Here is a 15,180-nt window from a genome sequence, read left to right on the forward strand (position 1 = left end):
GTAAAATGATTTTCTAATACTCTATCTGCTTAGCTTTTACTAACATTTACACCTGGAAGAATGAGGACCATTTGTTGTTTTCATGAAATTGTTGCACAGTTTTAAGCAAATTAATTAGTTCAGACTCTTGAGATCAACTCCATTCCACTGCTACACTCACATGGCATAGTCCTCTCACAGCAACATGTATCCAACATACCCCTCTCGTGATGGCAGAGGACTACTCATCAGTTCTCTGCTTATTCTTTCGCTGGATGCCTGCTGCTACACCGCTCTGATGCTGTCCCTTGCTGCTGCTGCTGCTGTTTATATAGCATTTTATAAACTCCACCTCCACCTGTAGGCCCTGAGTCTACCTTACCTTTGGGGAGAAGCTATTATTGTCACTCCCCACTCCCTGCTGTACTGAACTTTGGGAGTGATGAGGTCAGAGCTGAGATAACAAATACCAACAGATCATAGAGCATTTCATAGTTTTTTGTCAAGATGGCATTTGTGTTTTTAATGAATTAATTTGTCTCTTCTGATCCATGTGTTTCCAGTCTGTCCTAGGAATTACATCCATATAGGAACATTCTGTACCTCATGATTAATGGTACTTTTATTGTATCATTGTCTAAATTTTTTGTGTCCTGTGCTGTTTTGTATGTATTTCAATTTGGAGTTTTTGTATTTTAAAGACCCATACAGATGGGCACTGCAAATTAGCGGAGGCTATAAATGCTGATATCGGTTCGTGCTATATACTTGTCCTTATACAAATAAACATTGACTAAATAACTACAAATTTACATCCAGTGCCAACCTCCAGTACCAAAGCAGGAAGTAGTGTGCCCTTTATGTAGTGAGGTGGAAAGTAAAGGTATGGAATTTAAAGTAAATTATATACAGTATATATATTTGGCCATGCCTTTAATTATTTAGTTATAGGCCAGATTAATGAGGGGCTGTTTAAAGTCTATTGCTCAGTTTATTGTAGAAGTAAGACATTCATATCAAGCCTCTGCTGCATTTCATTGTTTGTCTGCATGTTGTCCTCTTGACAAGCTGTACATTTTGTCTTTGACTTATGATTTATTGGCTCTAACTAAAAAAAAAGAACAAAATAATATGAATGAAAAAATAAAGCTACTACTCCTAAGAGTCTACAGTAAAAGCAGAGGCTCTGTGTTAACAAACATGCTGGTTCGTATGCTAACTGGAATGCTAACATTTGCTAATTAGCACTAAGCACAAAGTGCAGCAGAGGCTGATGGGAATATCAGTAGCTTTGCAGGTATTTGGACATAAACCAAAATATAACAGTTCATCCCAGGGGAACATCAATTCCTCTACCAAATTTAATGGCAATCCATCCGATATTTGACTAAATCTTTCAGTTGAGACAAAATTGGTGAACTGACCAACTGATACTGCCATCCTTAAATAACAGTATTCAACAACCCATGACAAGTCCATTTTTATATATATAGCCCAATATCACAAATCACAAATTTGCCTCAAGGGGGTTTACGGCCTGTACAGCAATATGACATCCTCTATCCTTAGATTTGATAATAATCAGATAGATATAGAAGATAACTTGATTTGAATAAGGAAAAACTCCCCAATAGGAGTTAACAGGGAAAAAATGGAGGAAATGTCGGGAGGAGCAACAGAGGAGGAATCCCTCCTCCACGGACAGACATGCAACAGATATGTGTACAGAATAGACCAAGATAGCAAAATTATAATATGGAGAAACAGGATGATAGAAATTATAGATAAATTGATAAGTATATGAACTGCTGGGTGCCTCCTCACACATGACATGGATTAAACAAATTAGTTAAGTCGTTGTGATCTTTCCACAATACTATATAGCAATATGAATACACAGTATTAACCATACCAACCATAGATAACATAGATTGCATGCCCATTGTAATGAAGATGTTACAGCTTGCTGTTGTATACCACTTTATGGAATCAAGCCCAAGTTGCTAAACAACCCCGACTGAGGCTGAGCTCTACAGTAATTTAATGGAGCAGTGCTTTTCCTCTGGGGCTAATTCATGCTAGGTTGGACATCAATCACTCTTAATCACCTACCAGACAGAAACATCATGGTCATATCATTGTGCCTTTCATGTTGAGACTGAATCCTGTATCATCGAATAGCGGTTTATGAATGAAATCTGTGTGAATAAAGTCATATTCTCATGACTTGTCAGAGGGTAATTTTAGTGTGTTATTCATCACTTCTTGGATTTCTTTGTGTCACTTGCTAAAATGATCCCCTCTGTGGAAATATAACGTGTTGTAATCTCATTAGGTACATTTTATGACATGATTGCTCCATATTAAAAGTCATTGATATAAAGGAAATACTTTGTTATTCCTTTACAGAAAACAACCATTATGTCTGTATTATATCATATATATAATAACGTGGTCATATACTGTTCCCTTGAGAGCCATTTAAACATACACAACCATGCCTCATATGCGTAACCTCCAAACACTAAAGGCTCAGTTCATGCACCTATAAAATCTTACTCTTTGTTTTCTTTTTCCTTGGCTGCCACCTCACTAACCCAGATGGTCGATATGCTCATAAAGCATGCTTTCTACCTCCTAGTATAGAGGTTCCCTTATGCCTGTTCACTTTGTGTGTGTGTGTGTGTGTGTGTGTGTGTGTGTGTGTGTGTGTGTGTTGTTACAGGAGAGTAGTATTTGGAGGATGTGTGTAGCCACAGGGCCCACTGAGGAGGTGTGCGGACCACAAATGGCTGATAACAGCGTCCAGACAGACGACAAAGACACTAATGTGGAGCCAGGGAGGAGTGGAGGGGACCTACACAGGTAATAAAAGCCAAGTGCTTTCATTCCCAGGAATGTGCTGGAAAAATAGGAAAAGCTTAATTGGGTGATATTTTCATACAAAAATACTCTGTATAACTTGTCTTATCAGGCTAAAAGAGAAACACTTCCCATCATCACCAACAGAGAAACTGTCGATTCAGAAATTCTTTCATCAAGTAGAGTATATGCAGCAGAATGGCTTCCAGAGACTCTTTAGTGACCGCTACATTATGCAAGGTGAGGGTCACATTGCCAAGCTAGTGGTAGTGCAAAGCCGGCTTCTCCACTGACCAATCACCCTCTTACCAAGTAGACCTAAAACAGCCTTGTGTTCAAAAACACAAGGGCGCGTGGACGTGTTGCTTCAGGTACAGTGAGATGATAACTATGAAGGCTGGTTGGAGTAGTTTGAAGGCTTCTCAGAGTAAACACACTGCATATCAGTTTATAATACTACGAGACAGGATTTTACAACTTTCCAAAGTTATCACAGCGATAGTCATTTGAAACTGTAGAAATAAACAGGTCATATTACACATATTTAATCAGCCAACACAGAGTTGAACTTTTTAGCCAGACAACCCTGAATCTTTTTGCCAGAGCTCTCTGTATCAGCAGATGCCTTTGGCTGTCTCTGTCATGTGACCCTCACTTTGCACATCATAGTGGTCTGTCAAAGATATCCAGCATCTCTCCCCGGACTCTCACCAGATCTGCTTATCTAATTAGCATATTTAGAGCCAATCACAACTATGAACAGAACAGAGAAAATGAGAATGCCCTGGTGGTGACACACTGTAAAATGTGAGAATGAAATGCATTATGTCTGCTGAGCGAGAGGAGAGAGACCCAGAGAAAGCTGGAACCGTTGTAGACCTTTTTCCTCTCTTTGCTTTTTGATATACTGTATGTTGGTTAGTTTTTAAGCTAAGTGATCACATCACTGTTCAAACATTGTGACATCTGTCTTCAGTTCAGTCTTGGGATAGAATCCAAAGTTCAGCTGAGCTAACAATAACACTTTTAGTCACTGTTGAGAGAAGCTTCAGTGCAAAAGCTTTGGATTCTGTCAGTGACACTGATGACTATACTCCATATTCATATTCAAGATAATTTGTTCATGTACTGTCTGAACAACTCCAGTTCTTGGTAATGTGCAGGTGTTGTGCATAGTAAAGCTCAAATTTTTAAGTCACTTCTGGCCACTTCTAGTTATCCTTTGTTTTCCTCACAATACTATTTAGCCAGCTACAATAAAATAAATAAAAACAGGTAATAAATTAGACCAAAATATGTTCAGCATTCATGCTTGTCATTCCTATTTGTGGTACTGTACACATGAACTGACACATTAGTTATCATGTCTTATAAGCTCTCAGACAAAAAAAAACAGTTCATATTTGTTTGATGACGACAGGACTGAGAAAAACAGTCTCACATATCTGGATATTTTTAGGTAGGTATACAGTAAACTGACCTGCCCAGAGGTGAGTATAGGCCTACAGTACCTGCGTATACCCACCTCTACTAAGGATGCGCAGAAAGTCCAGTATTTGTATTTGTATCTGTATTTATTGAGGCAGCAAAATTCTTTGTATTTGTATTTGAATAAAAGTGGAAAGAGGCTTTAAAATCCTGTTTTTGTTTTTATTATGCTTTTAATTTTTGAAAATTAAAGTGTTACAATAAGTGTTCATGAATAAACTACCTTCCGAAGGAGGTCCCCACACTAGGTCTCAAACTGGATTCTCCCAGATCATAGATGACTGTGTTGACTACTGAGCTAAAGCTTTACTCATTGTCTCATTGCAGACAGACCTCTACCTATTTATACACCCATAACACAGAGACAGCACACCGTGTAACATGTAGGGAAGAACTTCAAAGGCCATTCTTGCTTTGCACTTTTCATTTATTGCCTATTTTTTACAACCTAACTTTGTGGAAAGGAGAAGGCGAACAACAGGTTATGGAGAGTCCCTTGGGAGCACTTCGCTTGTGTCAGTAGCTCAGCTTTATCTCTGGGGAACACCCCCAACTCCGGGAGTGATGTCCAATTAGGAAATGTGTGTCATGTAGCAGGTGGATGTGACTCCCCTTGTTGAGACCTGCTGATAGATGTAACAGTGGATCAGAGGACAGACACTGAAATAGCGATGTAAACGACCTGCACGCTGGTATTTGACAAACATTTTTGTAAAATTTGTACGAAAAAAATATTCGTAAAAACCCACTATTTGTGCTTTGCCGAATAATGTATCTGTATTTGGGCACACCTCTAACCTCTACATCTCGTCTTGACAGTCTAGTGGTGTCAGCGATGAATGGTTTCTACAACATTTCTGATTAGGTAAATGGTAAATTGACTGTACTTTTATAGCGCCTTTCTAGTCTTCCGACCACTCAAAGCACTTTTACACTATGAATCACATTCACCCATTGACACACATTCATACGCTGAATGGGTTCAGGGGCAAGGTCCCAACCAGCCCATCAGAGGAAATCTAATCATTCACACACTGATGGCACAGCCATCATGAGCAATTAGGGCTTAAGTATCTTGCCCAAGGACACATCGACATGCGGACAGGAGGGGCTGGGAATCGAACCACTGATCTTCTGATTAGTGGACGACCAATCTTCTTGTGATGACATATCCCAGACTTGAGGAAACAGTCCTGGGTGATGGGGTGCACATTATTTCCAGATAACTGCTTGGCTCTGATGTGGCGTCCTTATCAGTGTTCTAAATGAATCCTGATAGTTGCAAGGCTGCTGGTTTCAGCTGCTGATAGGTTGCAGCTTGTCTTACTTGTAATGTTTACTCAAAGGTTCACTTGGGTTCCTTTTAAATATCAAGTCCAAGAGCAGCAAAACCAAGTCAAGACTGAGACCAAAGAAACAAAACAATACCGATATACTATTCGTCATTCTGTTGTATTCCTGCCGTTCATAGCAAGAGTCAACTTTGATATAACTTCAATCACTCTGTACAGTGCTTTGGATTTAGACAAGGATGAAATGTGATTGGGACAGCTAGTCAGGTTCATACTCCTTCACCAATACAAATGAGAGCATTTTATGTGTAAATTTGCCTGGATGGTGTCACAGTTAGCAGTTATTTAGCCAACTGTGACAATATAATGCTGTATCTCTTCACACATCTTTGCATGAAACTAAAATGAGGATGCTTGGTTGTTATATGGCAAAGACACACTGTGGAAAATAAGTCCCAACAGTGCTTTTAAGTCAGTGCGGTAAAGTGCTGTGATGAACTGACAGCTGACTTGCAGCAGAACATCCTCTCCTGTCTGCTGTGAGAGCAGCCAGCCACAACTGGATTCTGTCAACTCCAAACACTGTGATGGGTGAGACCAGTGGCAGAGACCAAGACACGTCCGAGTCACCCACCACCAAGATATTAGAAAAAAAATCTCAACTTCAGTCTTGACACTGATGGAACTTAAGTACTACAGTCCTGATATTGATAGTTTATTGAAAGGCATTGGCTAAATGATGAAAACTGAAATAAAACAAATGAAAAATTCTTCACAAAAGCTAAACTTACACTTTTAACTCAATAAAAGACCTTCTACCTCTTTAGAAGACCCAAAATATTTTACATTTGGATATATTTGGCTTAAAAATTGGCTTCTAAATCACATATAGGCTCGTATTTTGAACTAGTTTTTGTGCAGTGTCCTTCATTTTCAGCTGTGTCTATGTGTGTCTCCTTAGAGGCTGCAGCTTCCTGAGCCCAGACAAACTGGCACCCTTTAACGGACAGAGTCTAAACGGTGGTGCTTGGATGGAGGGGGAGGGAATGAGGAGCGTTCACATTAAAGCCTACAGTGAGGTAATAGCACAAGACACATGAAATGGGCTCTGCTGTGACATTTGTTCCAAATGATTTAAAACACTATCCTACTGTCTTCAGTGCAGTACAGTAAAGTACTACATCTCTAAATGTTGGTAATGGACACATTGTTTAAGGTAAATCATTTCTACAGTGACAATTCATCAGTGAATAATGTTTGTGGACATATGGCTTTGATGTGTGTTTACTGCACATTTGTTACATACTGCATTCTGTTTCTTGAGATAGTTTTATTTCACCATGTCATAGTGCAACCTCTACAACCTCATATCATGCATATCATATTTTTGATTCTTTTGTCTGGCCACAACATGTACTACTCCTGCATATGCGATTCTCTTACATTCTTTCAAACTTTTTGAAGCATGTGGTGATCAATGCCCTTAATTACTCTAGTTATATATTAATATTGTGTTCCATTTACTTTAACTTATTATGAAGTATTCCTTTAGAAGGACTTTGATTTGTTTATGAATCTACAAAATACACTAATCCAAGGTAAAAAGCCCTGGTATTATAGCCATGTTGAGCATGCCCCAGTGTTATCTGTGAACACAAATACTCAGGAGCCCATTAATGATATTGTACATAAGTTGCAGCTTCTGTTGTTCTATACTCCGCAGCAGCCCCACACTCCTGAATTCATCACTACAAAGAAGTTTGAGCTCATGCAATTAATAAATATTAAATAATGTTATTTTGCATCACCTGATATGTATTCCTAAGTTTAGTTTTCAGTCTAGATTTATCCAACTGTAATAAATCTTTTGTAGGTGTTGTTGGATCTGGGAGATGCACGGCTGGTAATTAGCAATAATTATTATTTATAATTATATTATTATGAGTTATAAACATTAATAAATGTATTAATATGAATTAACAATAACAGGGCACCACCCAGAAACCAGGACTGAAACCAGACAATGAGGTAGTATCATAAAAGAGTTCATCTAGAATGCTAATATCTGATGGATATCAACGTTCACAGCTTACTCTCTCAATCAGCCACATTTCACAATATATATAAACACAATAATGACAAAAGACGACAAAGTTAGCCGATGCTTTGATCAATAAATCACTATCCTAAAATCTAATTCTACCTAAGCAATAACAACAGCAGCAATGTACAGTGAAAACACATGCAAGCAGGAGCATGCATGTGTGTGTTTGTGTGTTTGAGGGCAAGATGGTGGACGTGATCTTAGAAGATGATGTCACGCAATATTTAAGACGGCACACGTGATTTCGTAAGATGAGAACCAAATGGTGGATGTGACTGCGGTGTCTTGGTTAGAACAATAGCAAGATGGCACTGCCTGGGGGTCAGCGTCTCTGTGTCCCACGTTATTTGACCGTCAGATGTGTAAGAGAAGTGTGTGTTGTGTACGTACATGCATGCATGTGTGTGGGTTAGTAGCAAGAGAGGGAAGAAAGAGGAGGGAAAGCAACCGTGGGGGGGGAGAGAAGCGGTCCGCGTGTACAGACAGCAGTCTGTACGGAACATTGTCTGATTTACGATTGCAAACAACTTAGTTTTCACTCACAGTGGCACAAACACAGCAGTCCTGAGTGGGACAAACACAAGACAGTCTAGCGTGGTGAACACAACTAAACAGGCAGCAAACTTTAACTACTCTTCAGAGTATAGCAGGCAAAAGAAATTGGCAGCTCGGCAATTCTCAACAATAACACAGGAAATAAAGCTTAAAAAGCTAAAAGCTAACGATACACAATATAACACTGTCTCTGCCCAGACTTAAGCCTCTTATGTGTGTCACTTAAAGAGGAGAGTAGGTTGTGTTTCAGTCCGTCTTTGGGCCCGGCTCAGTTCCTTGGCTCGGATGCTGACAGGGCCATCCTTGTGCTCTGTCGGCGGGTTTCACGGCAAGCTGATCCTCAGTGGCATTGAAGAAGAGCGGGGCATAGAAGTTATCCTCATCTTCATGAAGAAATCCTTTTCTTCCTTCTGCAGGCAAACAAGAGAACGCTGGGTTGCAACAGTGATCTGTCTCTTGGATCCGGTGATTGTTGTCAGGTGAACATGGGGCGAAGTCTCAGCTTGTCCAGCGAGGGGAGAATCTTTCAGTCGGTGAGGGGGACACATACACAGGGTTACCTCCTTCAGTAAACTGGCGCAGTTACAATGAAAAGGTGATGGGTGTTGGGGTGCAGCTGGTACTTAAAGCTGTGGTGACGTTACAGCTGCGTCACCATGTGTGACTTCCTCTGGCGTTGGAGCGTCTCTGCCAATGAGAGAAGAGAGTTTGGAGCTTCCTGGATTCAATTCCAAGGTGTGAACTGAGAAAAGCATGATGAGAAATGGAGTCTGATCAGCAACATTTTGGTGCTGCTCTTCTGTTTCAGGGGTTAAAGGACAAAGGCAGCCTTGTGGTCAGTCTTCAGAGTTCACATGTAGGCCTGCCTTTGTTTAACCCCATGACTGAGGCCCAACAGCGTTTAAGAGAATCCTACAGTAGCATCTAAAATATTCTGGTGGGCAGTAAAAAAATGCTGTAATCATAGTGATGTGAACAGATCATCTGGTGTTATTTAGAGTTAAAGCTTGGCTGCTGAATTTAGAATAAGGTGAAGAGAATTGAAAAACATCTTTTTTCTTAACTTATTTGCCATATTCTTAAGTGTGTGGCATGAAAGGCATGAATAACTTTCAGTCTCAAGACAAGACAGGCAAGACACAACCGTGTGATGTGCTAATTTGAGTTAAAATGTAATTTAAACATCGCAATTTTCTAAACATATGCATTAAACTAATTTAAATCAATTCTTAAATTCTGAGATGCATACTCTACATGACTACACAGAGAGTTGTTGATGGGTTGAAAATGACAGAATAGTGTCTGTAATTCCCTTCTCTACATTAACTGTGTCTGTGTGGGCATGGCATTTTTCACACGCTGCAATCACATTCTCAGTCATCCCACACACACACACACAGGCTCAGTCAGACACAGTTAGACACATAAAGGAATTTAAAGAATTTAAATTTGGTCAACATGACGAATGTGAAAAGAAGACAATTCAGTAACATTTATATAACGCAGGCTTCACAGCGCTCCTGGAATTTCTGGAATATTATGGTGTCTAGAAAAAGTATAATCCAGACAGGCTCAGTCAGAGAATTTGATACATTCTGACATCATTAATAAACCAGGAACAAAGAACAGTCTGGGGATGTCTCCAGTTTAGTCACGGAAAGTCATGGAAATATTTGTATTTTAATATCAGGTCCTTTTTAACATCTTAAAATGTAAAATCATGTTATTCTATGCACACAGATTTAGTTAGGTGATACAGTATAGAGAGTATTACCTTTAGATCAGGGAGAGCATCAACAAGAATGAGCAGCACACGCAGTATTTATGGCTATGCCATTGCGCAGCAGAGGTGTTGGTACTGAACCCAGCATGGTGTGTTTTCATTGCTCCTGAGCAGCCTCAGAGGCAGTATATGAGGGCTTTTTCAGGTTTTAGTATCTTTGTTGCAGCGCGAGCTTTCCTGCTGGGCAGTGTAACACCTTATCATCCTGCCAAGTCTATTTGAGTCACTTTTAAGAGGCTGTGGAAACCTGAACAGCAGAATGAAGGAGAAATGGAGAAAAAGAGCAGTAGGAAAGAATGTCTAACATGTGACGGCTGGGCTCAGCTGATTCTCTTTTCAACGCTCTCTCTGTTTGATTTTTTTATATATATAATGGCTCCCTGACAGCAATGAAACACCCTCTTTCACGTGGTTCCAAAGACTAGTTCATAATAATACAGAGAATAAATAGATCATGTTACCATGGATACATGGAGCTTTAAAGTCCATAGGAAATTAAACTGCTTTCTTTGTCTACTACAGCATACATACCTGCTCTGTATATCACTCACAGAGTGATACAGTGCTGTGGTCTCCTTTGAGGAAAAAAAATCATAAACCAAAAGGGAGAATTTCATCTTTTAAATTCTTTGGTTTCATGATGGCTCCTCCTAGTTTTGTATTAATTTGATGAAATGTCATTCTTTTATCCTTCTACGTAGCTGGAGTCCTTATTTCAATACAGCAAATCAAATCTTGCATAAAGTGATAACGTGGTGTGATGCATTGAGCCCTATTAAGGTTGAGGTACTGAGGTTATTTCCTCTAGTGCACCACAGTTGAAGAAGAGGCGCAGTCGAGGGTGTGGCGATGTTAATCCAGTAGTGCACTGTGATCCTGGTGCCAAGAATGAGAGTGTCATGCGCTCACTGCTCAGCACTCTTACATTACATAATATTTTGCCACTTTATTTGGTGAAGGCACACCCATATAAACAATCTCTCTGAAATCACACAAACTGTTATGTTTTGCTCATCCACTTTCTACTTTCCACTTACAGTTTTTTCTGGTTATGGCATTAACGCCCATGAGACTGAATTAAGATTAACAAGTGATTCTTACCAGCATCTGTCATCCACAACAGCTAGCACCCAACACTGACGGCCTTTCCTTTACCCTGGTGTACCCAGATGTAAAGCCATCTGAAGGCGCCATAGGGATCAGAAGAATAGAGCCCATAGTGTAACAGTAGCAGAAGTAGAGAAAAGTCATAAAGACAAAGAACTGACTCAGTAATGTCAGTTATTCAACAGCATTTATATAAACTTTGCTAACATTAGCCACCACACAGTAACCTGCTGGTCATACCAGACCAAGTAAGGCTTATAAATGATGTTATTTCCTCTTTCAAAAGTTACGTAATCTCCTTGCTAAACAGTTTATTTGAATCTGATATACATGCTGTATATCCACGATACTATACTATTCTCTACTATACTATATTAGCCTTTATAACACTACTGTATAATACTATACTATACTACTCTATATTATATTACTTACTCTATACTCTACTCTGATATACTGTAGTGTACCATAGTATACCATATCACAACTCTACACTATTGTGTAATATACTATCCTGCATTGATTCTACTCTACCTTCTATACTCTACACAATACTAGATTTTACTATCCTATTGCATAATATACTGTACTGCCTTGACTCACTTCTACTAGCTATACTCTGTATAGCACTTTGAACTGCATATTGAATTGTATATGAAATATGCTTTACTAATATACTTGCCCTGCCTTGTCTTGCCTGCCTTACTACCCTGTGCAGATAACTGTCCTGATGAGCAGGATTTAGAACCACAGTAAACAGGGTGATCTATTAGAATGATTAGGGCGATGTATTGCTGTGTACTGTACATCAGAATCAGTCCTTAGATGGCCATGTGAAATATGTATAACGCATGAGGTTAGGCTAAAGTGAACTTTAAAGATATTCTATTTCTCCTTGCTTGTGTGTTGTGTACTGTAGAACATTTCCTCATGTGAAGAAGCTCTCCATTCACATAGTCTGGCTATAAGCCCGCAGCATCCAGCTCTCATTTCCCCATCTGATCATCTGTCATTGCCTGGATACACAGATGAAGAACTTACGGCCAACAACAACCATCTCAAGGTAAATTCATCTTTTGCCAAAAGTATAGCCTGACCCACTTTAATATTTATACTTCTATGAAAGGAAAACAACCCACACAGGCATCTTTATGTGTCCCTTTTACATTAATGTTTGAGGTCATGTGAATCCATGTGTTCATCCAAGTGTGTGTGTGTGTGTGTGTGTGTGTGTGTGTGTGTGTGTGTGTAGTTGCCCATTCCAGAGGTGAATGAGGAGAGATGCTGGGAGACAGAGAAAACCAAGCAGGACTCACCAGGACAGATGGCCAGCAATAGGACACGCTCCAATTCAACTAGTGTGTATCATACAGTTCTATCCCAGTAGTAAAAATCATCCACCAAGAAGACTAAACCAGTAATTAGACTGCATTTTACTTTGTGTGACACTGGGTTAAATTTAGGTAGAAATCTGCACAAACAGGAAGATGCAGCTGTTCTGTTCTATCAGTGCAAAGACAGTTAAAGCTTTTAGAGTCTGCAGCAAACACAGATAATGGAAGGAGAGAGAGAAGGTGATGGGAAAATGATTTCTAATATGTTTATTGTCTTCAGTGAGGTATGAGGGTGGTGTGAGGCCAGGGAGTAATATCCTTTCTCCTCCAGGAAGCCACACCACCTTTGGGAAATGTGGTCCTAATTGTGTGAAACACTACCACTTACAATTCCACTGCTGTTAGATTGAACTGAACAGATTGTAGATGCCACTGTGGGTTAGGCTAGTTGATACAAAGACAGCTAGTTTGACAATAGCATTTATTTCCACAGAGAAAAACACTGAAACCTGAAACAACTTGACAAATACTCAGTGTGTTGCCATACAAATTTTATACTGATATTAAAGGTCTTCAGAGGATAAATCTTTATGACTTTGGTGAACCTCTGACCTTTCATCTACAGCCAGTAGTAGGCTGACATTTTCACCAAATGACACCACCACTGATTGCCATGAAATGTACACATTCATGTCCTCCTCAGGATGAATTGTAATTGTAACTGTGATCCTCTGACTTCTCCTCTAGTGCCATTATCAGGTCAACATTCCCATTTGTCAAATACTTTGGTTTACATGTCCAAATACCAGAAAAACTAAATACATCTAATCTGTACTTTGTGTTTACAGCTAAGTTCATTTTAAGTGTTAGCATGCTAACATACTAAACTAAAATGGTGCCCATGGTAAATATTGCATGTGTTAAGCGGACTGAATTTATATAATGCCTTTCTAGACTTCCAACCACTCAAAGTGCTTTACACTACATGTCCGCATTCACCCATTCATACACTGATGGCAGAGGCTGCCATGCAAGGTGCCTGCTCATCAGGACACTCACACACCGATGGCACAGCCTTCAGGAGCAATTTGGGGTTCAGTATCTTGCCCAAGGACACTTCAACACACAAACTGGAGGAGCCAGGTATTGAACCGCTGATCTTCCGATTAGTGGACAACCTGCTCTGCCTCCTGAGCCACAGCTGACTCCTGAGTATACTTAATTTCCTCACTTTCCAGTATGAATTTACTCAAAATTAGTAAGTAGAAAGGACCTGGGATACAGCTTATGTTGTAATAATTCTAAATACAGTACATATTTAAATACTGAAATAGGGAAGTCAGTGTAGGTTTTACTGGAGAGTTTTACTGTCCCTGATGGTCTTCTTAACAATATAGAGCAAAAACATTTTGAGTTAAAATCCTGACATTTATTTTCTGATGATACTGTATTTATAACTAGGTGTTCATCCTTACTGGATTGGGGATCTGGACAGCATCATCATGAAGACACCAGAGCTGTATGCCAGTCATCCTCATGGGAATGGCAGTTTATATGGAAACAGGAAGTCTCTGTCCCAGCAGCTGGAGTTTCCTCACACCACTACGCAGGTATTTGATCCATCTGACATTACAAATAGAATACACTGAAGATCACACCTGGTAATCTATACGTATTTATTAATATAATTTTGAAATACACAAAGTCGGAAAATAGCATTTAACTTGCGTTCCTCTTAAAAAGAAGACAGACAGCAGACAGACGGTGATAATCAATATTTTTCATTATAACAGTGTATAGATGACAGTGTGTAGGCCTAATGTGTTGGTCATGGCTCGTAGTGATGAACCTACAGAGAATTATCAGCAAGTCTGCAGCTCCCCTCGGCTTTACGGAGCTTTATAGTGAGTTTCAGCTCATCGTTTAACTGTCCGGTTGCAACTTTATTGTTTTGGTTCACTCTCATCGCTCTCATAGCATCGTTTTCAATAACAACAGGCAGCTTTGTTCAGAGAAAAAGCTCTAAAACCCCACAGTACACTACCTTTTCAGCACCAAACAGCAAACACACTTAGCTCTAGACTAGCTGGTGAACATAGTGTAGCATTAAATTAAATTAAATTAAATTAAATTAAATTTTATTTATATAGCGCCAAATCATAATAAAAGTCATCTCAGGGCGATTCACATAGAGCAGGTCTAGACCATACTCTTTAATTTACAGAGAGAGAGACCAAACAATTCTCCACTTAGCACTTACAGCGGTAAGGAAAAAGTCCCCTTTAACAGGAAGAAACCTCAAGCAGAACCCAGATCTAGGTGGGCGGACATCTGCTTTGACCGGTTGGGTTGAGAGAGAGAGAAGAGGGTGGGGGGTAGGGGACACAGAGAAGCAGAACAACAACAGCAACAACAACAACAATAGATACATGACTAGCAACAACAAACAGCAACAACAGCTGGAGAAGGACAGGGGAATGACGTCCCCACGTCAGCACAGGTCATGGGGTTTCCTGCGGATGAGAAAGCACAAAGAACTCCAGGGAAGAAGTCAAGTTAGCAACATGCATTAATGGTAAATGAATACATACAGATGGAGAAGAGGAGAGAGGAGCCGGCAGTCTAGACCTGTAGCAGCATAACTAAGGGCTGGTCTAAAGCGAGCCTGGCCGGCCC

The 15,180-nt window shown here is 39.8% G+C and overlaps 1 protein-coding gene across 2 annotated transcripts in view; it reads left to right on the top strand.

Moving 5' to 3' along the window:
* Positions 1-15,180, top strand: part of il16 (interleukin 16) — a 54,972-nt gene that overhangs the window by 11,413 nt on the left and 28,379 nt on the right. For both annotated transcript variants that reach the window (XM_044348140.1, XM_044348230.1), the window contains exons 4-8: positions 2,705-2,844; positions 6,583-6,700; positions 12,090-12,233; positions 12,423-12,528; positions 13,966-14,114. In XM_044348140.1, coding sequence (XP_044204075.1) covers positions 2,705-2,844; positions 6,583-6,700; positions 12,090-12,233; positions 12,423-12,528; positions 13,966-14,114 — 657 coding nt within the window. The remainder of the gene's footprint in view (positions 1-2,704; positions 2,845-6,582; positions 6,701-12,089; positions 12,234-12,422; positions 12,529-13,965; positions 14,115-15,180) is intronic.

The sequence above is a fragment of the Thunnus albacares genome, chromosome 1, assembly GCF_914725855.1.
Source record: "Thunnus albacares chromosome 1, fThuAlb1.1, whole genome shotgun sequence".
Classification (NCBI taxonomy): Eukaryota; Metazoa; Chordata; class Actinopteri; order Scombriformes; family Scombridae; genus Thunnus; species Thunnus albacares.